Source organism: Polistes fuscatus, unplaced genomic scaffold, assembly GCF_010416935.1.
Source record: "Polistes fuscatus isolate 324 unplaced genomic scaffold, CU_Pfus_HIC Scaffold4, whole genome shotgun sequence".
Lineage (NCBI taxonomy): Eukaryota > Metazoa > Arthropoda > Insecta > Hymenoptera > Vespidae > Polistes > Polistes fuscatus.
In genome coordinates, this window is record NW_025113118.1 from 5962239 (window position 1) to 5989798 (window position 27560).

Genomic DNA, 27560 nt, shown 5'->3' on the forward strand with positions numbered 1-27560 from the left:
TTAGATACATATTTTAATGTTTAAACATTTAAGAATTTTAGGTTGCGTAATATATAAAATGGCGTACACAATTTTGTAATAAATTATAAATGTAATAGGACTTGATAAAAAATGTATATACATATATATATACGAAAAAAAACTTTAACGAAAATGTTCCAAGATGAATATGTTCGTACGTCTAAACGTACATTTTATCGACTACAATAATAGTACTCATCTAGTTCGCTAGATGTCGTGACAAATCATATTTACGATTGTTATGCCGTGTTTGATTATTTGTTAAATTTTTGTATATTTATTACTTTAATAAGAATATATAGAGATCTTATCATCAATAAATATTAAAAATTAAATATAATCGTTTAATAACCAATATAAATAAGTAATGATGGTTTTTATTTTTTGGTTTTGTTTACATGAATTCATTTCTTTCCAATCTATGATGTAATAGTTACTTTGTTTTGTCGCTAATCACGTAACATTAAGTATTGTATTATACGTATTCATAAAACTGAAAAGTATTATTGGTGCTTCTAACGATCTTTGAAAGAAATGGAAAAAGCAGCTTCTAACGATAATAGAAATGGAACACGAAGAAGTAATTACTTTAAAAAAATCATCGATGATTCAACTAAATATACATGTATCGTATGTACATATAATTTGTTTTTCCTCCTTTTTCCAGAATTAAATTAACTAAAATAAGATCTATTTCTAAAATTTACAACTTCTGTGTTCACATAACATAAGATATTATATTAATGTTCATATTATTTAACTAGATTAATTATTCCTTATTTAATTTCTTTTTTTTTGATTTAATGGTAGCGTCGAGTTTTGGTTGAGAACTTGGAATGATTTCATCCAAATCATCTATTAAATTTAATAAATTTGAAATAGATACTGCATTTGATCTTTTAATATCATTGTGTGATGCCATTTTAATATTTGTTGTAATACTATTTTTGTAATTGCTAGTAGAAGCGATTTTGTTCCCATTATTGGTTAATGTTATTTTAGATTCGTGTAGAGCCAGAAAACTAAATCTTTTTAATCTTTCCAAAATGGTCATAGGAATAGCGCTACAAGCTAAATCATAACTTTCTTTTATTTTGTTTTTATATTTAACGGTATTAGAAGCCTGTAAACAAAAGAAAGAATTCTAAGCATATAAATTATAAATAATAAAATTGCTTATTTATTTAATATTTAGTCATATATTATATGCATTGTAATATTTTATGTATATACCTTTTTAAGAAATACATTATTTTTGTCGATAGAAAAGGGTTTAATACTTTTACATTTAACCCACGAATGTGTCAGTTCATTCAGATCAAAAAATACCACGTGATATTTAACCTATAATTACAAATACATACAATTAATATAATGTATTCAATTTAAACTTAAAACAAGATACACATGTCTATGCATATTTATAAAAAATTTTTATTATTATGAAAGAAAATTGTTTCTGTATATTTGTTTATATTTACGCTTACAGGAATTATAGAGTTTTTTTTTAATTCATAATATCTAAATTTAATAGGACAATCATCCACTATCGCTGGCCACCATAAGTAAGTATTTTTTTTTGCCCATACTATACTTCCAGCGTTATATTTATTTTCTATTAAATCTCTTTCTATTTCTTTGGATTTAGGTACTTCTGGAATAGTACATGACGCTAGCCTTACATCTACAAAATAAAATATTTTAATTCTAGTATTATATCGATTAGTTAACAAATTTTATAATCTCTTTAAGATTTTGAGAAATTTATTTACCAGAATTCATTTCGCAGTACCATTTAATAGGTACATCTGTTGGATCATGATAATCTGTGGTGTATCTCCATTTTTTACAATTTTTTCGACAACATTCTATCCACAAACCTATGTCTCGACGTGGTTGTAACCATTGTAATTTATCCTTCCATGTTCCGTTGCCATTGTATTGAGACAATATCTGCATACTATGATCATTCTCTTTGTTACCAAAATCATTTATTTTATATTCTAAAATACAATAAGATTTTTCTTTTTTGAATTAACAAGTTTTTAATTATCAACGATCACACTATGCACTGATACAAAGCGAATGAAATGTTTAAATTTTGTTTCGTTAAATACTATTATATTGTTTAATGGAATATAAATATTTACAATACATTAACTTTTCTATGTGAAATTAAGACAATATGTAGATAAATATATTTTGTAAATATCTTTTTATAAGCATTGATATATTTTGTTATATACGTAAATGATTAATATCATTTCTTATGTTAATACCTTTTCTCTCACTAAAGTTTGGTTTCTTTTTATTACAATTAGTTGATTTTTTATTACATATAGCTTTTGTTGTACTATTTCTTATATTTCTAGGTGTTTCTACTATTCCCCGTATTTCTTGTATATTATTTTCATTATTTTTATTGTACAATTGTAATTTTTTTGTCATAGATCTGGTGACTTTAGTTTGTAATAATATATTGGAATTTTGTATTAATCCCTTTGTATTTGGTACTTTCCCTGTTCTTTTATTCTCTTGTTGAAATATATTATATTTTATAGTACTAGATATATCAGTATATCCAGTACTATTCCGATAACTTTTGTTTTCCAAAACAACACCGCTATCCCTATCATCAATCTCATTTTCATACGTTAACTTTTTTGGCTTTAATCCATTCCTATTCTGTTGCTTTGTTTTCTTTATAGGTGCTGTAGGTATCAATAATGGTTTTTTTATCATTGGTGTCTGTAATGGATTTTTAATTTCAATATTATTGTCTGTTGGAAGAATATAATTTTCTCTATCATATTGTAAACTAAAGACAATATCTATAATCTCTTGTTAATTGATTAGAATTGAAAAGAAATGTTTAAATAAACTTTATTTACATGTGATAAAATATTCTATGTTTAAAGTATATATTCAAAAGATTTTTTATGCAAAAATTTTCTTTTATATGTTTGATAATTAGAGAAAGAGAGAAAGAGAGATACCTTTATTAAATCCATTTCGTTAGAAGCAACATATGATTCTGTACAAATATTGGAACATTGTTCAGGAGGGTTTTCATTATCCCATGTTTGTGAAGTTGTAACGTCATAATAATGAAAAAGATTTCTTTTAGTATTAATATTGAAATTTTCCATACTCTGTTCTATGTCTTCAATAGAGTTATTAAGTAGAAAATTATTAGAGAAATTCATATTGGATTTAAATAAATTGAAAAATAATGAATTTTATATTGATTGTTTTTTTTTTTATTGACAATTTGTAAAAGTTTTGATAATCTGTCTCTAAGATATTTTAAAATACTATTATAACATATTTGTAAAAAGTCGATAATTTAATGTCGAGAAACCCGCCACATTTAATACGGGGTTCGCACGTGATTGCACACGGTAACTAACAAGGATGATATTAGCCAATAAAAATGGACTATTAATGATAAAATTTGATCATTGATTCATTATTTAGATCATACTGAAATCTAATTAATTTTCGTATGACAGATTATTTGATTGTTCAACAAAATTTCATACAATTAAAATTAAAATATTTACGCTAGGATAGTTAATATTTTAATTTATAAGCTTCCATTTTAAATTTGCTATATAAATTATATATAGCATATAAACTGAGGGAAAAGAAATGCTGCATTAACGATTTTTGACCATTAGTTTTGTATTTCATAAATAAAAATACAAACGTATACATAATATATACGTGTTTATATATATATATCTGTGTTGCTTTTTTATCAATAAAATATATTATATATTTAATATTATATAAATAATAATAATAATAATAGTTTATATAAAATTAAATTGTTTCTGAACTATCATAGAATGACTATTTTGTTAGTGACGCGTCGCTCTTTTTTGATTGAATTCGGCTCGGTTGCCGAAGGTAACCGAAGGTGACTTCGGCTTCTCATCAGCTATTCGTATAGAAAATGGAGTTTGAGCGTAGCGAGCGAAGCAGCTATTTTCTACCGTCAATGGGCGCTGAGCAGTAGGAGTTGTGAGTCGGGTGTGCTTTCCTCTCTTATTTTTGCCTATTATCGATCAGCTAAACGTTTTCATGTTTGATTCTGGAAGACATTGCGACCGGAATCAATTAATAATAATTAAGAAGTATTGAAAGGTAAGTTATTAACCTAATACGATTATAAAGCGGCGAAATGCCGAACGAAAACTTCGGGATTAGTGATCATTCCGTTTACAGTGCGCACAAATTTCTTATACGCATGCGCAATCGCGGGAACGATAAATTTTATGTATATACTACGAAATTTGTTTTTTATTTATCACGTTCAACCTATAAATTATTATATGTTGAAATTAAAATAGTGATTTATATATATTTTGTTATTGTAAAATAATTAATTGAAATGTTTTTTCAATTTAATTTTATTCAATTAAATTTGTCTGTATAGTGTATAAAATAAAAAATAATTAATGTATATATATATTTATTTTCTATAATTCAGAATTAGATGTGTTGTATATATATAAATAACTTTTATTTTTTTATTTTTTAGAATTATTTTCTTCTATTAAAAATATTAGTGATATGATTTTTTTTTATATTCTATTTTGAGCGTTAATTTCAATTTTTTAAAATTTTTTATAATGGTTTTGTATTTGAAATATTTAGATGATTATTTTTCTAACACTTTTTAAGTAATATTTTGTATTGATAGTTTTTATTTATTCTTGTTTTTTGTTAGAACAATGTCTACTACTACTCAAGAAGATTGCTCTGCGAAGGTGAACCAGATTAACAAGAAAGATAATGAAAAGTCTCGAAAAGCCTTCAGTTCTTCGCATAAGAAGCATAAGCATGAAGATAGCCGTCATTTTAAGTTTGGAAGGAAGCGGTTGCAAAGTTTTACCAATAATACTAAATTTTTTCCACCATATAAACGTAGGAAGAAAGAAGGTGTTATCATACCACCGACTAAATTTCTCTTAGGTGGTAATATATGTGATCCGTTAAATTTAAATAGTATGCAAGATGAAGAAGTGAATAGAGCTATGAATGCGGTTACTCCAAAATCGAGTCCCTTACCAACACCGAAGCACAAAAAAGAAGTAATCGAAGTTTTAATTCCACCAAATATTTGTGATCCTCTTAATTTAAACAATTGTAATGATAATGAGGAATATGAAAAACAACTTATTTCTCCGACAAAAAAAGGCTCCAAACGGCGTAATAAAAAGCGAAAACGTGCATCTTCTTGTTCTGGGAAAGATGATACGAAGGAAGTACAAGAAATGGAAATGAAAGATACAGAAATTATAAATTCTGTTGAATCGAATGGTAGTAGTGCTTCAGAAAGAATTATGTCATTGTCGGAAGATATCGTTTTTGATTCTCCTTCAGAAAGTCAAGTTAAAGACTGTAAATTGGAAAGTCCACAAAAGGATAAAGGTAAATTACGTTTAAAAGGACTGGAAGATTCTAAAGATAAACGATTAAGGAAGCTGGACGTGAAAGATAAAATTGTAAGTCCCGTTATTCCTCAACCTGGTGCGTGGAAGCCTAGACCACAACATCGTCCTAGCCAAGATAAAAAGAAAAAACAACAATCGTTACCAAATTTTAAAGAAAAGGATGCCCGTTACCAGTATGGTAATTACAATAAATATTATGGATATCGTAATCCACATCATGTTGTGGATACAAGACTGACTGTATTTGCTCAACGTAAACATTTATTTTTTGGAAAAGACATTCTTGACATAGGCTGTAATATTGGACATATAACTTTATCAATTGCAAGAGATTTATTAGCACGAAATGTGACAGGTATCGATATTGACAGAACGCTTATTAAAATTGCACGCAAGAATGTTAAGCATTATGTGAACTGCGTTCAGTCACCTGCAAGCAATGAGGACAATGGAGAAGGACAAAGAGATTCAGATACAAACTTTTTTCCTATGTCTATGCCAATTAATTATGGACCCATTGACATTCCTGGTTTTACTAAAAATAAAAATCATAGAGGTTTTCCTTATAACGTTAATTTTGTACAAGTAATATTAATTTTTAATTTGAATAGAGAATAAAATATAGAAAAGTAATTATATATATGTATATATGTGTGTAATAATAATGTAAACTTTTTTTCACAGGGAAATTATGTATTAGAAGATGACGCCCTTTTATGTTTGGAACAACCTCAGTTTGATACAATTTTGTGCTTATCTATTACTAAATGGATACATTTAAATTATGGAGATGCTGGATTAAAGCGAGCTTTCAAACGTATGTATGCCCAATTACGTCCAGGTGGTGTATTGGTATTGGAACCACAAGGATGGGCTAGTTATGGTAGGAAAAAGAATCTCACGGTATGCATTTTTTATTTTTATTTTTATTTTTATTTTTATTTTATTTTCATTTTATTTTTATGTTTTTGGTTTTTTTTCGTATACTCGTATTTAATTTTATTTCATATACTCGTATTTAATTTTATTCATTAAAATAATAATTTTTTCGTTTGTTTCAGGAACGAATATATAAAAATTATCAGAGCATCGAATTCTTTCCTAACAAGTTCACACAGTATTTACTTTCTCCCGAAGTAGGCTTTAATAAATGCGAAGTTGTATCTATTCCCCCTCACCCATCAAAAGGATTTCAAAGACCTATTCAATTATTCACCAAAGTTGCCTCTATTATAGAAACCACGGAGAATTTGGAAACTGTAAATACTTCAGTATCGGACCAGTCTTCTGAAAATACTCAAGTACGAAATGAAAGGAGAGATCAAAAACAAAAAGATTTAGAACGCAGACAATATGAACGAGAGCTTTTTCCAAAAGATAAAGAAGGCAATATGTCAGAAATTAGTCAACAAAGTGGGGAGTCAATAAATCAATACGATCAATTAGAAAATGTTTATGCGCCTAGTGCTACACCGTGTTATGATACACCTGGTCATAATAATGACAGCAGTCAATCTATGGAAGTGTCAAAAATGTGTTATGTTGATGTAAGTATTGAACATCATAAAATCGACGTTGAGATGCAAGATGTTAATAACAAACAGACAAAAGAATCTGTATCCCAAACATCATCATCCCTTAATAAATCTAATGTTGAGCCTACTGTAAAAGAAATTCAAAAAGTTGTAGAATGTTCAGATAACAAAGATGACCCGATGATCAATAAAAAAGATGGAATGAAACGATTGGCCGATGATAAAACAGTAATCGATGAAGATAGTAAGAATTTAAAAAAGAAATCTAGAACTGATGAAAATATAAACAAGACATGCAAAGAACAGGTTAATTCAATACAAAGTAAAAGTATTATCAAAGACAAGCATACTATTGAGAAAATTAATTTTAGGAGTGTAGAGAAAATTAATAAAGCATGCAGACCGACCGTACAATCTTCCAAAAAGTCATTCCAAGATTTGGATGGTGTTCAACTCTTGAGCAATATATCGAATAATGAAGGATCCTCAGAACCATTATTATCGAGTAAATCCGATTTTCATCAAGATAAAAGAGGTGTGACTACTAAAGATGGTGTTAATGATAAATCAGCAAATGATAATCAGCAGGTACGGGCAAGTCCGTAAACTTGTTCACAAGAAATAATCGTATGAATGTTAGTTGAACAAGAAGATATGAATCATTATTAATTTTAGTTGATTAAATTAATGTACAAAGTGAGTGATCTTTCTCCAGGCAAATAATAGTTCATAAATTATTCATGCACTCTTGGTCAGTTATCTTTCCTAGATTATTTTTTGTTTTTATTTTCTTTTCTTCCACTTTTTGTAGATAAACCAATGATAACTGAAATACTTTTTAACAGTTTTGAAGTTTAATCATTATTTTACGAAGCATTCTTTGGTTGTTGTACGTTAGACGATTCACGCATTATTAAATCGTGAAATAAGATGTCAAATGTTAAGTTGTTAAAGTTATTAAATGAAAATTTTCTTTATACAAATTAAAACTTTTTTCTTTAAATTATTTTTATTTACATTAATATATTATTGGATTATATAGAAAACAAATCTATTTTTTCAGTATAAGAAGACTAATTTTTACTCTCTTTTTATTTCCTAATTTTACTATCGTAAATTAAAACGTACGAACAACACACATTTTGATCATAAGTAACTCGAACTATACACTTTTTATTATAGTCATCACAATTAATATCTTTTTTGCTTTTCATTCTTTCTGTCTCTCTTTGTCTCTATTTTTCTCTCTATTTTGTTTGTGTTATATATTTGTGTAAAAATAAAAAAACAAAAGATAAAAGAATTGAATACAAAATTATACAAAATAATATAAAACAATGTATATATATACACATTGTTAATTATATATAAATATATAATTTATTTATTATTATAATATATTTGTTCAAAAACATTTTTTTGGACTATATCAAAAAAGAAATTAGTTTAATACAAATTTAAATCTGATAATGAAATTTCTCACACACACACACGCGCGCGCGCGCGCGTGTATGTATGTATTATTCGTGATGAAGTGTATATTATTGGCTGTGTCTGTAGAATAATAATAATAACAATAATAACAATAATAACAATAATAATAACAGGAAAAAGAATATAAATAAATTCTAAGTACGTGCCTGAAATATTGAAAATAATATTTAGTTGTATCATCGTCGTCATCATCATCATTATCATCATCATCATTGTCATCATCAACAGCATCATCATCGTCATTATCATCTCAAGGGCACGATTCAGATATCCATGCATATTGAAATTAAACTCTTTGCGAAAGACTGATTATTAATTTTGGAATTTACCATGTCTTTCAATGTAGGAAAATTTAAAAATGTAGATAATAGATAATCTCAAGATATAGATTTTTATTATTGTACTCATGTGATTAATTTTGACCTATAATTCTAATTTCTTCCTAAACCTTAATCTAGAAATTGATTAGAGACCCGATAAAAATAAATAATAATAAATACTTATATATATATAATACACACACATATATATATGTGTAAATAAAATTAATTAATTAATTAAATTATATATTTCCTTTTTTTTCTAAATTTATAATAATTATAATATATTGAAAAGAATATATGGGGCTCATATAAGAGGATTATTTATTTTTAAAATCGCATTTTGAGACTTGCAGATCGAAGAAATTATCTTTTTATATATATACAAATGTTCATGAGATAATTCAAATATTATTATATCTTAGCGGAAATTATTTGTTGCCTAGTATTACTCATATTTGTTTTAGATAATACCAAAGTAGCAGACACTGTAACTCGGATATATCCCAAATTGGAGATCAACTTGGAAATAATAATCCCATATACGAATACAAAAATGAAGGATATTCTCACCTCAGATTTGTATTCTTCTACTATTTTGAGAAAGATAATATGAAGAATCAATTGATCGGAATATAAAAGATGAAGAATCATGACAAATTTTGTTCTAGAATTTTTAAAAAAACATGGATCAGCTTGGATTCTTAGTGACTTTACAATGATAACATTTTTCAGTGTGATCAAACTTATTGTTCCTCATGTGTCTTATTTATTTATTATATTTACAATTAGAATAATTAATTAAAAGTCTTTTACGCATTTCTTCAATTAATTACTATTTTATAAAATTGTCAAAGGAGAAAGAAAGCTCTTGTAGCAGCATTGTTTTCTATCATGTTGGTTATATATATAAATACATAATCTATCTTGGTATATATATAAGAATATTAGAAAAAAATTGATAATATATAAAATTATTCGTTATTCAAATTGGTTTTAGAATAGAATTAAGAAAAGAGTATGAATGAACGACAAAGGAAAATAAAAGAAATAGGAACGCTGCGAATAGGTATATAAGTTATTTGAAATATCTTGTACCACATAGGTAAATATTTATTTCTGCTTCTCATCTAGTCTGTCTAATTAGCAATACTCTGAGACAATGAGCTGTATATGTATTATATATAAGAATGCTAAAATTTTTCTTGTTATACTATTTTCTTTATATTCCTTTTTTTGTTGATTGTAATACTTTGTGTAAAACATATTAAATGTATTTTAAGTAAATGAAAAAAGAAATAATTATAAGAAGAATATATGTTTCGAGGAATATTTTCCTAGAAACAATAAAATTCTCACATTATGAGAAAATAATATAGCTTGCGATGGAAATATTTACTATAAATAAAATTTAACATAAGTCCTCTTTAATTAATGATATTTAATATCATTATAAAGAGACAAGTTTACATATAAGCGTGGAGTGTATATATTAAATAGATTCAAATGTAAACAAATACAAATACATAATGAGTTTAATCATTATGTATGAATAGTGCTATTTAAAATAGAACACGACGAGAAGAATTAGCACAAATCAATTTCGCGAATTATGCACTTTTACAAACATGTTAATTTTTAGTGCAGTATACATATACATATACTAAGCATAGCATAATCTCTAATGTTTGTTAAGAAATACACACAAGAAAACAAAAAGAAGAAGATACAAAATACATAATATATATGAAGAATAAGAAAAGATAAGGAATAAAAACGTCGCTTTTAATTATTTCTTATGTTCTTATTTTTACGATCATACACTTTGTACTTTTATAAAAAAAAAAAGAAAAAAAACATGCACAGAAATTAGATATAACACATTAGATGTAATATACACGTTAGATTCAACATATACAGTTTATATATTTCGTGACATATTAGGATACATATTTCTGTTTACATTTTTCTATGAATCAATTTTAATTGCTCACGACTCTTTTTCTTTATTTATATTTTTTAATTCTTTTCTTTTCTTTTACACGGGCTGTGCCCAAAAATACGAAATTGATAAGTTTCAATTTAATACAATTACATACACAGATTTGATATTTTCTTGTATATGAATACATACATATACATGATTTCGCCATCAATGTCATCAAATATCATTAGAAATGTTAGAATCTTTGATATATATATATATATTATTAAATTATTGTTTTTATCGATTCTATCGACAATATAAATTAGACACTTGTTATTATTAATATCATTATGAATAATAATTATTATTATTAACAATAACAAGATGATTATGATCATCCTGTGATATCTAGCCAATAAATTTGATTAAGTTTATTAAATCTTTCAGATAAATTTTATTATTATTATTACAATTATTATAATATTATTATTTTGCCGAATAAGAAGTTCTCTAATTCTTATTACACGAATTTAACTATTTTTTTTTTGCAAATCGTTACTTTAAATACAAATTTATTCAGCTTTTCATAAATAATTTTAAAGTTTAGAATTTCTTCATCATTATTTATCTTGTCACACGCATAATATTTTATACGCAGATACAATGTTTTGTTAAAATACAAATTTCATTTTCTCTACATAGACCATTTTAAAGAGTTTAAAGTCTTCGTTATTATATTTAATCTCATCGTGCATACTTTACACATTGATACAATTTTTTAAACGAATTTTCTTTTTCTTTTTCATGGATCACTTCAGATTTAAGAATTTCTTTATCTATATAGAATTCAAATAGATATTTCACATCGTGCATGATATTTTACACAGATAAAAGTTTTATTTTTAATTTTTGATATTAATTGTGATATTTTTTCAAACTATTTTTTATGTGTGTGGCTCATAGCACAAGCACTTTCAATTTATACGTAACTTAATAAAATCTCAAATTCGATGCCTTGGCAGTGAGGATTTCGAGCGATGCTTACAAGCGATGATAATATATGTATGCGAAAAAATTGACGTGTTTTTTATTTATTATATTTTTGGTTGTTAAATTATGTACAGACGCATATATATATATATATACTATATATGTGTTTTATTATATTTTTGTGAAAATTTGTAGGAGATGGGGGGGGCGTTTCAAAAGGGTTCGGGTAAAAGGAGAACGCATGTTGACCAGCAACAATTTTTTCCTAATATATAATCTTCATAAAACTCCATTGTTCTCACTCTCTTTCTACCTTTGTAGTAATGAATAACAGAGAAATGTTTTAGAAATAATTTATCCGGGTACAAAGAGCGCGGCGACACATTATCATCATTATCATCATCATCATCATCATCATCATCATCATCATCATTATGCAATGTACGTACGAGCGTGGTGCGTGCACATTTTATTATTATTATTATTTTGTTTCTCTATTATTATTTTATCACACACATTATTAATATTATTAATAATATTATACCTAACGTTGTCGCGTGTCAAATATTTCTAAGAAAATTTTTTTTTTGTTCGGGTGATGGGGGCTACAGGAAGAGAATAAATCTGGGCGCCAGCACCCTGATTTTTCTTCTGTGCGCTAATGCGCTTTTTAACGCGCAAATATTTGGCTAAAACGGTACATTTATGTATATGTAGGGTATACGTATGTAATATGTATATATCTATAATATGTAAATATGTAATATAACAAATATATATGTATGTGTGTAAGTATGTATGTATATTTGTAATGCCTTTATTTCCTAATATTCTTTATATGAAGAGAAAAAATTCACTCCATTACAAGAATGCACAAATTTAATAATGTTCACGGAAAAAAGTATTAATTATTATTATTATTATATTATTTAACTGCGTTTCATTGTTAATTCTTGTTTATCCTCTGCTCTGTGTTTTTGTGTGTATATGTGTGTTTTTCGATGATATAGAAAAAGATTGAACACTGAGTCAAGTGGTTTGTAAGTACGTGTTAAGTAGTTCGGTATTCTAATAATGGACGTACGAGTTTACCAAAAGTGATTTTTAAATGAAAAAAAGAAGATGAAATATCTAAAAAAGTAGGCAAAAAATCTTTTGTCTTTCAATTATTTAGAATTTATCTGTCTTCTGACATTTATTATCACGCATGCGTGTTGCGCGCGCGCGCGCGTAATTCTGCTCTTATTATTTATATATATATTTTGTGTATTTCCTTATTATTCATCGACTAATTCCCAAAGCATAAGGGCAGCATCGGTTCCACCAACGGTAACAATATTTCGATCATTGTACAAAAATCTAGCACAAGCTACCAACGAGCTGTAGACTTTTTCTTCAACGTACTCTGCTTTTGCGCTGGTGCATGGATATCTAAAAAGTCTTAAGTAACCTTCGGCATCTCCGCTCACAAGCATATCGTGCGCCGCTGATCTACAGGCTGTGGTTAAAACCGTTGTCAATGGGTAATAACGATTATTCCACATACCTGTCGGGAAAAAGAATTTTTAATCAAATTAACAAATTTTAAAGAATCATAAAGAATTTTTTTTTTGTATATGTTATGCAATGCCGGGGTATTGCTAGCATTGCTGGATTTCCCACTATGTCGGTAACATATACATTCAATCCTTCTATAACACAATTAATTCGTTCCGCGTTTTATCGAAATCGTGTTAAGCGAAGTAATACAAATTGGAGAAATAAAATTTGTGCAATATGAGGATTGTTCTAGATAGAAAACGTACTTTAAGAATATCATGTTATAAGAGGGCTCTATAAGAGTAATTGTTTTTTTATAAAACTACCTACAAAATTATTAGTCCACTTTGTATAATTTTGTATATAAGGAAAGAGAAATAATTAAGATTATATGTTACAAATAATTACCTGAGACCATGTATCCTACTGTACAATTGTATGTATGCCATTTAACATCTTTCATAACTAATGGGCTTTTTTCAGATGAAAGTGCTTTTACATCCCCTATATAGAAACATATACACACAAACATACACATTATAAATAATCGAAGAATGTATACTAATATTTTTAAATTGAAGAAATAACTTACAAAAAACAAGATCATAGTCCTGCGTCACCGTTTGTAAAAATCTGTTATCAGAACTCCAGTCGAGTTGAACCAAAGGTTGTGTTCCACGTATTTTATTACTTTTTTTGTAAGAAAAACCATCTCTTGATACTCGGAAGAGATATACGCTACCATTTTGTGAGCCCATCGCAACGATTTCAGCGGCTTATGCAGAATAACAATTATCAAGCGTTAAGAAAAATAAACAACTTATCGCAGCGTGAATATAATTCAATAAAATAAAACGTTTCATACTTGGATTATATCCAATACATGATAAAGGTGACCCACAAACTCTTAGAGTTGCTACAGCAGCACCAGTATCAGCTGCTAATACAAGTAAATGTCCATCAGATGAACCAGCAGCCAAGGCTACACCAAATGGATGAAATGCTATGCAAATGCATTCAAAACCAACCTGAAAATATGGATATATTTTTAAAAGACAATTTTGATGGTAAACATCTGTTAATAGTAACTGTAATAAGAATATTACTTGAGTTGTCCATAATAATTTATGTCTTCGCCAAAGTGCAATATTTTTATCATGACCTGCCGTGGCGAAAACTTCATCATCCGGATGCACTGCAAGGCCCCACAATTGTCTACCATGTCCAAAAACCACTTGATTGAATCTTCTTTGCAAGGATCCCTCTAATATTATATTTCTTGTCGTTCCAACGTAAATATTGCCATCGTTTCTTCCTGGACGTTGAGGATAAATACTGCGAACTCCTCCGGCAGATTCCGGTAACTTCATTCGCAGATAACAGAATATAAACAGTTATATATTTACTAGAAATAAGTTTTATTCGCGTTTAAGAACTTATTGACTTTAGTATTAAGCTTACCTTCGTATCGGTAATGCGTTTATAATTTTGCAAAGAATCCCAAGCCGCAATTTTGCGATCTTTTTCACCACCGGAGAGTAGTGTACCTTCGGACAACATTACCAAAGAACTAATACCTTTGTTATGAGCTTCGAATTCCATTCTAACAAAGTAAGCACCATCTGCATCGACCGAATATACCGTAATAAATCCGTCGCTATCAGCCGTAATAACGTCACCGTCTTGTTCGAATTGAATACTCGTCACGTGTGTACGTGATGGCTTAAAAAATATCAGTGAATTTTCAGTTTTAAATATTTTTGAGAGGAATTTGGAAGACATGCTTAATAAAGAGTTTTTGACTATTGTCTTACAGGTTTAATTATGTCAGTCCGTTCAAAGAAACCGTCTTTTCGTCGATTCCAAAATGTTAAATGTCCACGTCCATGCGTTATTAATAAGTTATCATCCAATGGATGAAACGCTGCACCTGTTAAATCTTCTTGCATGGTCTATTAAAAATAAATAATATTTTTATAATTAAAAAAAAATTATTACAGTAATAATAATAATAACAAAAAAAACAAAAAATAATAACTACAGTTATTGTAATAATAAAAAGAAGTCTATAGTTACTGTAATAATAAGAATAAAAATATTACGTATAAGTGCTACGAAGTATTAATAAAATTACGAGATTAGAATTTTTGTATTAAGGATGGATATTATTTTGATTTGTTTGATGAGATCTACTTACCGCAACTTTACCCAATAAGTGACCCCATTGCCATTGCCATACTGAGAGAATGGCTTCTCTTCCTGCATCAACAGCAAGCACATAGCTGCCACCATTCTATAAAACAGATATTTAATACAATATAGTATTTTTTTCTATCTATAAATTTTCTATATGCAAAGGTGAGTCAATAATTATTCGCAATGTAATGGTTTTTGTGTTGGCTGTATTATCAAATGCTCATGCATTAGTATTAGTAGTTTTCTCCTATCATAAATACCATTACACTGCGAATACTTCTTCTCTGTGCAATATATATATATATATATATTTATTTATACCAATTGCGAAAAGGCTAATGCTGATACTCCTATTTGAAATTCGGTCATTCCGAAAACGTAAAGAGTTAGAAGAGTTTCAGTTGACCAAATACGAACATGAGGTTGAGCTTTTCGATGTCTGCCAGCTCTTTGACCAGATGCTATGAGTTCTCTGCTAGGATGTATCTGTAAAATATGATTACATGTATAATCAAACTAAATATATATTAATTATCTATCGATTAAGATTGAACTGAAAAAACACATCTTCTTGTCCCTATGATAAACGTACTTCCATGCAAGTAATATCCTCTGTATGACCAATGTAATGTCTTTGTGCATTTTCCTCTCTATCAAAAAGAACTGCAACCGCAGCAACATAATATAATAATTCTCCGCTTGGTAAAACCCATAAATTTCTACGGGTGTCTGTACCACGGTAACCATAAACCCATTCCAATTGTAATTTTTTATCTGGTGGAGAGTTGTCAACTGGTGGCAAACGTGTTGGAGGATAAAATGATCTTCTTAAACCTCTAATCGTTACTCTGGCAGGTTCATCTCTTAAAACTTCTACGACACTGTAATCTGGAAAAATATATTTATCGAGAGTTATAATGCATAATATTAAATTATACATAAACATTTTTTATTTATAATGGTATTAATAAAATTTCTTGAAAATTTTTCATGTATATACCATTAATTCGAACAACTTCAGAATCTGGAGCATAGAGTGCTCGAGGTCTACTTTTACTTCGAGCACGTCTTTGGCGTCCAAGATCTTCCACAACAGTTGGTGGTCCACGTGATCTTGATCTTCTAGTTGGAGAGGCTGTTATAGCACCAGATATACCCATACTAGAGCCAGTACCCAAATAAAATGTATCTATATCGGCGAATTCGTTTCTCAATTGCGAGAAACTTCTTACCTGTTTTTTTAAAAACATGTTGAAATAAATAAGTAAGAGATTAATTTTGCTTTTGTCTCTTGGAGATGTTTAATGATTAATATATATTAATTGTTCTACTTTATACACTATTCCAAGATATATAGTTTTAACAATATGTATTATAATACAATCGAGTATAGACCGAACTAATGATTGTTCTCGTAGAAGAAAATTGGCCAATTTGAAATTCATATATGATCGTGACCTGGAAAGATGAATCTCTGACCTTTTTCCATAGCATATCTAATCCAACTTCTTGATCAACTTTTTAACTCTCATAACCGTGTTATATATTCATGACTTAAACTAAATAGAAAGTAAAACTAAACCTCTAACATTTCACTGGGTTTCAGTATAATTATGATATCCAAACCTTATCGTATTTGTATTAACAACTTTGTTGTAAGTGTTTATTTCTAACAATAAGATGCATATAATTATGTAAATTAAAATATAAAAAAAAAAATATACATTTAATTTTTATATTATATATAATAATATTATATAGTAACTTTGCAGAACATGTTCGATTATATGAGAATAAAATAAAGTGTTTTGTTTAAATAGTACTATTTGCAGTGTGAAGATTCAGTTCAATTCAAATAATAGGATTTCAAGAAGGCGACCCTGATAATATATCGTCCGATATTTACTTCATTCCAATGTACCTATCCAGGACCTCACATAGAACATGCATATTTATGTGTAGAAACATTATTCAAGCTGATTTTATAAGTACGATGTCGAGAGCCAATGTGTGTCTTTCATTTGCATAACTCGTCGATAAACTTTCTTGTCTCATCTACCTTTTTGTCTAACTTGAATATATCGATCATCAAGAAATGATAATAATCTAAATAGATTAGATATATCTAAATATATACGTTAAAATGTCTTCTCATCTTAAATCACATTTGATTCTTATCTAAAAAGAATAAAAATATTTATTATACCTCTTGACCCGAAACAGTGAACATCCTTTTAGCTCCATTCATTTTTAAAACTTGACCAAGATCTTCTAATACTTCTTCGAACGGTTGAGACGTCCGAAGGTTTAGTAGAACACGGCACTAAAAACACATACATATTTATACACGTCTATATCTATATAAATATAGGATATTTCATAGGATGTGGAACACTAAAATAATAAAGAAAGTTTCTATAAAATTCTGACCGATTTTTAAAATTAATATTTTTCATTAAAAAAAAAAACAAGTTTAATTCAACAACGAAGTCAAATGTGGCACGTGTCTATATAAACCATTTTTTTTTTTATATCGTTTTAGTGTTTTCTGTTCATCGATGAACTGAATCCCACATGTTATGGAACACTCTGTATGCATTCATATATATTTCTTATGAATATATTCGTCACATTAGATTGATAAGACTTTCTCTCACCTGAACAGTATGATCATGGTTATTTACAATTCGGATGACACGACCTGAAGAAGGCTTACCACCTCCTGGTGGTGGTGCTTCTTCGGTGATCGAAGCTTTTCTACTTAAGCTAGCTACTGCTCCTGGTCTACTTTGCCAACCTCCAGTTCCTCCTGCACCGCTACCACTAACTCCACCTCTGCTACCTCCACTAGTTGGTGCCGTGTACCAATTATTACTTTTCTTTCCATAGCTCGCCGGCTTTAAAATCATTCGACATTATTCTATTATCATGTTTATTAATATCAAAATTAATCTATATATTTTCATTGACATAGTATATCTCGTTATGTATTTTTGAAAAATATACATATCTGTTTTTTTTTCAGATCAATTAATTCGAATTTTTTTTAATACATGAACCTAAGTATATCTATGGGATCCATATAATATAATAATATTTATATTTTTATACTCATAAAATATCTGTATATATATATATGTGTATAGATTTATGATACATTGTATTAGATCAGCATAGTGTGTAATAATATTTTTCTTTCTGTCAGACGTATTTTTAAATCAAAGTAAATATTATCTATAAAACTATTAAAATAAAGTACTAAAAAAAAAATTATATATAAAGATTATCTATATATATATGGATTAATTTAAATAATACAATTGATTTTTTCATTTTAATTTGCTTTTAAAATATTTCGATCAATTAAATAAATCGAATCAGTAGCACCTGCAGCATATCGGCCGGCAGCGAAATAACTTCGAAAGAATTACTCATCAACACGACAAAACTGGTGGTACTTGTCCAGAAGTAATCAAGAGGATATTCGCGAACGGAATCGCTGTAGGAATCGTTCGCGTCCTCGTCGTCGGGATCGTAGTCCGGCTCCAGATCGGAACGTAATGACGAACTTTCCGACTCAATGATGATTGTCAAATCACAACGAATTATTTCTTCGAAATGTAATTACACCGAATTTTTTTTTCTCTTTTCTTTTTTTTGTGGCCTAGATTCAATCACTCTACACTACTTATACAATATTTCTCTCACGATCGCGATCACATGACTCCATTTTATTTCATTTATTCTTAATATTTATTTCGTTCTCTATCTCTTTGTTATTCTCATGACTTGCATGATACTATCTGATTTTTATCTTAACCATGAAGAAATTTCAATGAAAAAAAAATTACAAAACAAAATCGTCTATTAAACTTAAAAATAAAAATTTTGAAATAAAAAACAAAGGGAAAAGAAAGAAAATACTAAATGTGAAATTTAGTTTTAATTTAATTATGTATTATTTTTAAAAAAGAGAGAGAAAAAAAAAGGAAACAGCTTTAAAAATATTTTTCTAACGAGAAATAATAAAATATCTAGATGAAAAGTTAAGTTAAAAGAAAAGTAAATCTCGTTTTCTCTCTTTCTATCTTTCGTCACGAGGTGCAACCGTAACTGTGTTCGATGAACGACTGGAAGTGGGATGTGTACGGCCTCATCAAGGTGGAGAACCAACTCGTAGTAGCTGCAACATTCCCTTCCCCTTATTGTTATATACCGAGCCAGTGGCTCAAGGCCAGCCAGGTAGCCACCCTCTCCGGGTGTGGCTTCAACTGGAATTAGGTTCGATATACCACCGAGAACGATACATGCAAATTTGTAATATCAATATTTTTCGCCCTCGAGTCCATCTATTAATCGCTAACGCAGTACATATATATATATTTATACATATACATTGTACATATATACATGTATACATACATACATATCTCTTTTATAATCTGCCAACATTTTTCGTTTTTTTTTTTTATCGATTAAGATCAGATATAATTTATAGATAGTATAATTAATTACCTGTATAAATATATATTTAGATATATATTTGATATGAATTTATGACAGATTCATTTTTTTTTTGTTCGGTCGATATTTTATTCGAATTTTATTTTACCTTTTTGTGAACCATATTATGTTTATTTTAATTGATGTTAATATTTTTTTTTGTAAATTTATTTGTCATAAATTTTTGCAACGATTTTGGTAACAAGCAGTAGCAAATACTTTATCAAACATTAACCTGTGAATAAATTGAAAATTAACAGCATGTGCCGCAGTTCTTAATTTTGAAATGTATATGTGTGTGTGTGTGTGTGTGTTGTTACATACATAATTACAATAAAACGGTCATGCTATATTTTGTCGCATAATGACGCATGCGCGATAGAATTGAATGGACATGTAATAATGTTCTAACGAGAAACTCTTCCATAGAGATTTATGTTTCAGGAAATTGGGTGGAAAACGGAAATATATCTGGGTAAGTATGTACACGAAAAAAAAAATTGAACGAGTAATTTTACGAGAATATTATCGTATGAATAAATTATATTCAAATTGCTGCAATTTATTTTTATGCAAAATATGTAAAATAATTGAAGTTGAATATTACATTTTTTAAAATTGTGTTAGTATACGTTGATCGTGGCGACATTATCGGAAAAAAGATAGTATGACAAGTAATCATTTTCCGGAGACATCAATGCCTGATATGTAACGATTTAAAGCCAATGTTGAATCTACGATCGAGTAGACAGTGGATTACAAGTACTTAGGTAATTTTTTTATTTTATTTTAATTACTATTTTCTAAGACTTCCTAAATTTATAATTACACTTACAGTTTTACGAGTTAAATTTGTAATTTTTCAATATGAACAAAAATTAACCTACAAAATTTGCATAAAGAATAAGAAATTTGTAAAAATTACCTTAACATTTCTAGTCCACTTTGTATATTGTATAATTCTATAAAAAATATTCGTGAATTTCCCAAAACATAATTATATACATATATCATATGTATATATATATATGTGTTAAAAGAAATGATTACAAAGCATGTGACGATACAGAGAAATTGAAACTAAATCGATAGACATTAAAACAATGGAAGAACAATTAAATCTGATTGTAGTACAGTAACAGGCAAAGTGCCTCCTACGTATTGATCCCTTGCGTTGACCAACGGTCAATGAGATACCGTTTTCTCCTACCCTACTCAAGAACCTGAGTTGCTTACTTCTTGGAAGTTCCTTTTCTTCAAAGAAAAAATGAGTAAAATGTTTAATTTCTATTACTAACCATTAATCATAATAACAATAATAATGTTGATTTCCAAAAAGGATAAAAGTATTACATATACCTGTAAATACAATTACGATTTATTTTATTAATCAATTTATTATGATTTATAAATCTATAACGATCGTTCCAATTTAATATTTAATTATGAAGGTAAAGTTTTTTTTTGTATAAATAATTGGAAGTTATTTTGTTACTTGGTTATTTTATTATTTTATTATTTTGAGTCTATATAGATCTACAATGATTAATATATCGAATCAAATTAAAATTGAATTTTAATCTAATATTAATTATAAGTGCAACACACTTTTTTTGTTTTTAAAAATAATTAAAATTTTTGCATTTTTATTTATTTTATTTATATTTTGATTTACAAATCTATACTGATAAATTTTCATTGATACTAATAAAATATTAACGATCAGTGTTAAGTATAAAGTTTCTATCAAAGGATAAAACGGTACGATGACGTTTATCCTAGGATATTACCCCAGTGAGTACAACAGTACGAAAGGATTGAAAAGAAAAAGGGTGGAACAGAAAAAGAAACTTGCTGCGCATGCTCGTCAGCTCTTAGCCAATCATGTACACTTTCTCCTTCCGGTTGGGGATTACAACCCACCTTTCGATCTCAGCATACTACTGATGTGAGTGTTAACTTCCTAATACTCCCCTCCCCCCACCTATACGACACAGATTTACTTTCTTACGTGTAACTACGATTTTCTCATTTTACCACGTTTATTTAACAAGTAATTATTAGGTATATATAGAGGTGAATATTAAATACATACTATGAAATACTTTCAGTATACTTTGCAATATTATTATTATTTTCATTTCTATCATAGAATATATAGTAATATTTAATCAACCTAGAACTTAGGAAAGTATTTTTATAATAATACGTCGATAATATTTTTGTTCAAGTTCTTGTTAAAATGTTCATTTTCATAAAGATAATTAATTAAAACACACCTTAAATTTTTAGGGGGATAGGGTCGATTCTGGTTCAGCGGAAATTGAACGTTCTTAATGATCACCTTTGTTCCGAAATAATGCCTATCTAATTTGAGATATATCTACTTAGATTGGTATTGTCGATCTACTTATTGTTAGATTGATATTTTCTCATAATCATGAAACATCTATCTACCTACCTACCTACACGGTTAGACGATTAACCTAATTTTTACTATTTTACCCTAATTGCATATACCTATACTGTTACGCGATTATTGGTTCCATTCAGATGAAACTTGGTTAAGGATACATTATGGAAATCTCGGTGTGGCAGTTTTATGAGTAAGTAAATAAATAGGTCACAAGGTTGTAAAAAAAAAAAAGGTAAAGCTTTTCTCACCCCGATAATTCCAACACATCTAGACTTATGGATCTTTTAATGTCTAATCTCATCGACTGTTTTTCGATCGAATGCAATCGGCATGCAAAGTCCACGTTGAAAAGTGCTGAACAATGCTTGCAAAAAGTTCTCTTTTTGTGGGCTACTTAAACGGATTAAGGTTTGACCTGACTGATATAAATACGTATACACACGAATGAAAGAGAGAAAGAGAGAGAGAGAGAGAGAGAGATAGAATGAGAAACTCCTACATTTACGTCGATTGAACTGTTGGATCATATACGTTTTGACTGTGGATTGTGAGAAACAGTAACGATCTACGATATACAATCGAGCGTGTCCTAGTCACACCTTAAAAAGACTAGGATATAGGATAGATACTCTACCTATTCTTAACTAAATCATCTCCTTTCACACCCATGTAAACATAACGAATGCTATCTAATAGTTATTGACGGATAGATAGACAGGTGAGATTAAAAAAAACCTTGAATTATAACTTGCTCTAATTCGATTAAATTTAAACATATAGGTAAAGAATAAATTGTTTTATATCTCACTTATTCATCTTATTAAATCCGCAAATTTGATTGTTAAACTCTATATAAATGTATATATATATATATATATATATATATATATAGATATATATTTGTATGTATGTATATGTATAAAGTATTAAGTAGATATTATGATTACGTGTTACAAGCAACGATTACGCAAACATCATAGTCATATAACAAGGCTTATGAATATTCAAGTATTACGTATCCGATTTAGTTTTAATAACTATGAATATTTCATTTTCATCTTTTAATCGAGTCCTTTAACAAAAGCTACGTATGGGCTCATTTTTTATCGCCCAAATAACGATACCGTTCCTTTTCTCGAGGTCATTGTCTGAATTAGAACTAGATCTGATATGATCTGTATACACGCGATCTTGCGTATCCGGAATCTTTCTCTCTTTCTATATCGCGTTTAAGTATTACGATAACGATTCATTTTTACAAGTGAAAATGAAGAAAGAAACAGGTCATCAGGTCTTTTTTTTTTCATATATTTTATCACGCACGAAAATGTGTGAGCGACGATTTTTAAAATTTTTATTTTTTTAATAGAAGTTTCATTAGGATTGGGGGTGTGATCAAAAATCAAAGGACCACACCCAAAACAATTAATATTAACATACGAGTTAATTTACTGCGTAGAATTGTAAAACAAGTATTTTCTTTTTTTGAAACTTTACTGACCTTGAATGTTTTGTAGCTGGAGACAACGTAAGAGGCGCCATCTTCTAATTCGTCCAAATTAATTTTCCGATCACCGTCCATCGAGAATATATAGCGTGCACCCCTTGGTAAATCCAAACGGAGAGATAATCTATCCAGTAGGGCTTCCAGAGAACCGATATCTCGCCTTGGTTTGAACCTGGGATTAAAGGTTCGATAAATTGCATAATTACCCATTAATATGATTAATTATTGCATAAGTGACATTTCTTAAATCGTTTAATATTGAACAGATGGTAAGATTGAAAAGTAATGTTAATGGATTAGACAAGATATTGAAAGTGAATAATGGACCAGTTAATAGAGTAGAGTATGATCAAGTTTACAGACACAGGTTTGTATCCTTGAAATGTCAGGCAGAAGGGTTCATTCATACATGTGATTCAAGGTCGCAAAGGTGGATGCGCCATCTGCGGCTCATAGTAGAATCTTTTCGTAAATAAATAGTAGAAAAAAAATCACACATAGATAAGTAAAAGGGAGAGGAAGATAGATATAATTAGATTGAATAAAGGATAAGAAAAAAAAGAAAATGAAGAAAATGAAAAACCCACATACCTGAATTCAACCCCAGGGAAATAAGGATCGCCATTTTTGTAAAAAGTAACACGTCTGGCTCTCCAATAACCAAGATTGTTGTATCTCGCTAAAGCCGGATCGTGTCGGCTCTTTGGCCTCTGCTCCCGCTGCTCTGGAGGCGGCATGCGGGGACTGGAGGGTCTGCTTTGCCTCCAGAAGCCACCCATGCCGCCTCCACCCCCACTTTCGCCTAACGAAAGACCACCAACGCCAGCGGTCTTCTGCGCCGCGAAATCTCCACCCTTCCCGTTGCCGTTCTTCTGCTGCTGCTGCTTTTCTCTTTCCTCTTCCTCCTCGTCACCCCTTTCGCTCTCCTCATCCTCCTCCTCTTCCTCTTCCTCCTCCTCTTCCTCTTCATCCTCTTCTTCCTCGTTCACCATCCCCTCTATTTCTACCACTTGATCCTCATTTTCCATTTTGCTACCACCACCTCCTCCACCACCTACGCCACCTCCGCCACCTTCTTCGACTTCGTCTTCGTCGCTGCAAGCGCCTCCATCCGGCATCTTCGGCGACGACATCGTCTTCGTCGTCATCGTCGTCATCGTCGTCGTCGTCGTCGCCGTCGTCACCGTAGTCGTAGCCGGTGCACGATTCGCACCAGCAGGTGCCGCTACTGATATCACTACTGATTCATCCAAGCCCGTTGTGTCCTGTTGTTCCTCCTTTCTCATCCCGTTTTTCTGATTAAACCTAATAGACAAACTTTTCAACTTTTCTTCTTACTCGATTTTTTGCTTTTCTTTCGAAAATTATTACTAATTTTTTAATTATATATGTATATACATGAACATATATACGTATGCAATATTTGTGAAAATATTTGTTAGGTTCTTGAACTGGAGTTTGAACTTAGGTGTTCTTTTGCTTTCTGGATATTGTTATAGAACACTGAACTGTTCAAGACTTTAGGCTATTTTTTACACGCAATTATTATGAATAATTAATTAAATTATTTTTAAATTGAAAATAGTGATGTTCATTTTCACTGGCATATTTTCAAAATTATATCCAATTTTTTGTTGTCACTTTCACTATTAGATACAAATATAAATGATATTCAGTTAGAAAAAATTAATTAATTATCATTTTTCTTACCTGATTTAAAGCTTGTGCATCTGTATCGTCGTTAGTTAAGCACCTTCCTAGTTCGCCCTTTTCTACCCTTCGGCCGACTCTACTTCCTTGACTATTTCCTTGTATCGCTCTGAACTAAAGTTGACACGCGAACCCGACTGATTACAAGCTGCGATCATACGTATGTACAAGGACATCGGCCTATACACCTTTCTTTTCCTAAAATATTCTATTTCTTTTCTTTTTGCAATCTTATTGACAAATAAAAATGTACATATCACCAACGTGTCAAGAATAATTGAAACAAAAAAATTCACACTACATTGTATTGAAATTATTCCGAATTATTTATGTAAAATAAGAAGATAAAAATTCGAAAATATTATAGTCTTACATCGTGTAACACACTTGATATATTAACACCGTCTTAATCACATGCACCTCATATCATCACACACATATATATATACATATAGATGTTAATTCACTTTTAAAAAGAATTAATTAAAAATAAGAACATATTATATTCGTGATCACTGGGAAATACAAAGTAAGAAATTAAAAAATAAATAATAATAAAAGATGAAGGAGTTGATCGTTAACATCATAAATTAAATTGTACGGGACGTAGGTCACACTCGTAGGTATCCGAGGTCAATGACCTTTATGATCTTTCGCACGAAACTCACTACATCCGGCTACACGCACTTTTTTTATATGTGTATCTTTTCTTTACGTTTCTATTTTTGTTTTGCATTATTTTACTTCCTTTGATAAATGTAACAGAATAATGTGGATGATAGGAAAAAAAAATATTGTAGTAAAAAAATTCAATGGCGTATATTGTCTTTTCGAAATCAACGCATAAATGTGAATCGACGTATGCGAAAATCTATCGAGGTTGTTAATTCATTCAAATGCAAAATAATAGCGGATAACGGTACGAAGGTATACATATTCATGCGTCCTTCGACGATGCCGTCTCGACTCGAAGTGCGTCGCCCTGAGGAGAATCGCGTTCTATGCCTCCTTCACCGCGACGTTGCCTTTATGATCCTCCTGCGCTGACCGGTGTTCGCCTTTTCCCCTTTTCACTTCTTTATATTCATGTGTGTGTACGTGTACCTCCTTGGTATATATATGCATATATTTCTATCAAATTTCTAATCAAAATGTGAATTATTGATCTTATTTTGTTATTTATTTTCTATAATTAAATAAATTATAAAAATTTTAATTTTATCTTTAATTATCTCAAATATATATATTTTTAGAATTTTCTACAAGAAAATGAATTAGTGATAAGCTTATCGTATAGTTTTGATATTAAAATAGCTTTAGTCATTTAAATTTTATCTAGAATTTTCATAAATATTTTTAGAATTATTTATCTGCATAAAGTATATATATATATATACAATTTTGCTATGTATATAGCATATTTACTTATACCAATTTTGTGATCAAAATTTCTTTAAAATTAATTCATTGAATAAAAACATACTTGCTGCATGGTTTTGATTTTATAAAATTTAGAGAAATCAATTTTTATCTAGAGTTACCTTCGATGTTTTAATCATTATTATTATTATAATTATTTTTTACTTTTGATACTTTTAATTCCTAAGTTTAATTTAAGGAAAATAGAAAGAAAAGTGTTTTTGTTTAATTTTATATATGTATATAAATATTTCGAGTTTTAAGGGTATTTTGATTTGATCGTAAGGGTGTAAGTTGCTCACACCCTAGTTCTTTCTTTTTCCCTACAACTAAAGTAAAGAGTTATTGATCGATGGAAATTTGCTTAAGAAATATATAGTAAATTTGTCGTTTTATCGATTATTTAAATTTATGTTATAATAATAAAAAATAAAAGTTGATCGTTATCCATTATGGTATGTATCAATATTCACAATGAAAAACAAAGAAGAAATATATATCAAGTTTTAACAAAAATGTTA

The 27560-nt window shown here is 29.0% G+C and overlaps 4 protein-coding genes across 7 annotated transcripts; 1 reads left to right on the plus strand and 3 right to left on the minus strand.

The window, feature by feature from the left end:
* Nucleotides 1-373: 373 nt before the first annotated feature.
* Nucleotides 374-3767, minus strand: LOC122520892. The gene is made up of 6 exons (XM_043641209.1): nucleotides 3018-3767; nucleotides 2301-2769; nucleotides 1794-2024; nucleotides 1509-1705; nucleotides 1255-1365; nucleotides 374-1144 (listed from the first exon to the last, which is right to left on the minus strand). The coding sequence occupies exons 1-6, from the start codon at nucleotides 3225-3227 to the stop codon at nucleotides 791-793; spliced, it is 1572 nt and encodes a 523-aa protein (XP_043497144.1). The 5' UTR covers nucleotides 3228-3767; the 3' UTR covers nucleotides 374-790.
* A 61-nt stretch (nucleotides 3768-3828) lies between these two features.
* On the plus strand, nucleotides 3829-10575 carry LOC122521109 (7SK snRNA methylphosphate capping enzyme-like). Of its 4 annotated transcripts, none has more exons than XM_043641565.1 (5): nucleotides 3829-4170; nucleotides 4757-6068; nucleotides 6168-6386; nucleotides 6545-7606; nucleotides 9300-10575. In XM_043641565.1, the coding sequence occupies exons 2-5, from the start codon at nucleotides 4761-4763 to the stop codon at nucleotides 9312-9314; spliced, it is 2604 nt and encodes an 867-aa protein (XP_043497500.1). In that variant the 5' UTR covers nucleotides 3829-4170; nucleotides 4757-4760; the 3' UTR covers nucleotides 9315-10575. The 4 variants fall into 4 exon arrangements, with proteins under 4 accessions (XP_043497500.1, XP_043497501.1, XP_043497499.1 ...); XM_043641566.1 differs by lacking the exon at nucleotides 9300-10575 and having other exon boundaries at nucleotides 4757-5661; nucleotides 5839-6068; nucleotides 6545-8007; XM_043641567.1 differs by lacking the exon at nucleotides 9300-10575 and having other exon boundaries at nucleotides 3830-4170; nucleotides 6545-7324; nucleotides 7390-7496.
* Nucleotides 10576-12900: 2325 nt separating this feature from the next.
* Nucleotides 12901-19356, minus strand: LOC122521110 (echinoderm microtubule-associated protein-like CG42247). The gene is made up of 14 exons (XM_043641569.1): nucleotides 18872-19356; nucleotides 18142-18381; nucleotides 17691-17807; nucleotides 16485-16716; nucleotides 16077-16372; nucleotides 15806-15970; nucleotides 15486-15581; nucleotides 15103-15240; nucleotides 14750-15010; nucleotides 14395-14652; nucleotides 14154-14316; nucleotides 13881-14063; nucleotides 13697-13792; nucleotides 12901-13295 (listed from the first exon to the last, which is right to left on the minus strand). Exons 1-14 carry the CDS (start codon nucleotides 18917-18919, stop codon nucleotides 13027-13029), a joined length of 2562 nt encoding a protein of 853 aa, XP_043497504.1. The 5' UTR covers nucleotides 18920-19356; the 3' UTR covers nucleotides 12901-13026.
* A 4334-nt stretch (nucleotides 19357-23690) lies between these two features.
* LOC122520893 (echinoderm microtubule-associated protein-like CG42247) lies at nucleotides 23691-25043 on the minus strand. Its single transcript, XM_043641210.1, has 3 exons — nucleotides 24900-25043; nucleotides 24502-24812; nucleotides 23691-24082 (listed from the first exon to the last, which is right to left on the minus strand). The coding sequence occupies exons 1-3, from the start codon at nucleotides 25041-25043 to the stop codon at nucleotides 23806-23808; spliced, it is 732 nt and encodes a 243-aa protein (XP_043497145.1). The 3' UTR covers nucleotides 23691-23805.
* Nucleotides 25044-27560: the final 2517 nt, after the last annotated feature.

Excerpts from the sequence above, each read along its gene's own strand:
- LOC122521110 (XM_043641569.1), bottom strand. The coding sequence starts at position 18,919 with ATGAGTAATTCTTTCGAAGTTATTTCGCTGCCGGCCGATATGCTGCAG. Across the intron at positions 18,382-18,871 it reads TGCCGGCCGATATGCTGCAG|CCGGCGAGCTATGGAAAGAA; the intron begins GTGCTACTGATT and ends ATGATTTTAAAG. Across the intron at positions 15,971-16,076 it reads AGGATATTACTTGCATGGAA|ATACATCCTAGCAGAGAACT; the intron begins GTACGTTTATCA and ends CATATTTTACAG.
- LOC122521109 (XM_043641564.1), top strand. The coding sequence starts at position 4,761 with ATGTCTACTACTACTCAAGAAGATTGCTCTGCGAAGGTGAACCAGATT. Across the intron at positions 6,069-6,167 it reads ATAACGTTAATTTTGTACAA|GGAAATTATGTATTAGAAGA; the intron begins GTAATATTAATT and ends TTTTTTTCACAG. Across the intron at positions 6,387-6,544 it reads GTAGGAAAAAGAATCTCACG|GAACGAATATATAAAAATTA; the intron begins GTATGCATTTTT and ends CGTTTGTTTCAG.
- LOC122520892 (XM_043641209.1), bottom strand. The coding sequence starts at position 3,227 with ATGAATTTCTCTAATAATTTTCTACTTAATAACTCTATTGAAGACATA. Across the intron at positions 1,706-1,793 it reads GTACTGCGAAATGAATTCTG|ATGTAAGGCTAGCGTCATGT; the intron begins GTAAATAAATTT and ends TTTATTTTGTAG. Across the intron at positions 1,145-1,254 it reads ATAATGTATTTCTTAAAAAG|GCTTCTAATACCGTTAAATA; the intron begins GTATATACATAA and ends TTTTGTTTACAG.
- LOC122520893 (XM_043641210.1), bottom strand. The coding sequence starts at position 25,043 with ATGTCGTCGCCGAAGATGCCGGATGGAGGCGCTTGCAGCGACGAAGAC. Across the intron at positions 24,813-24,899 it reads TGGTAGAAATAGAGGGGATG|GAAGAGGAAAGAGAAAAGCA; the intron begins GTGAACGAGGAA and ends GGTGACGAGGAG. Across the intron at positions 24,083-24,501 it reads TTCCCTGGGGTTGAATTCAG|GTTCAAACCAAGGCGAGATA; the intron begins GTATGTGGGTTT and ends CTTTAATCCCAG.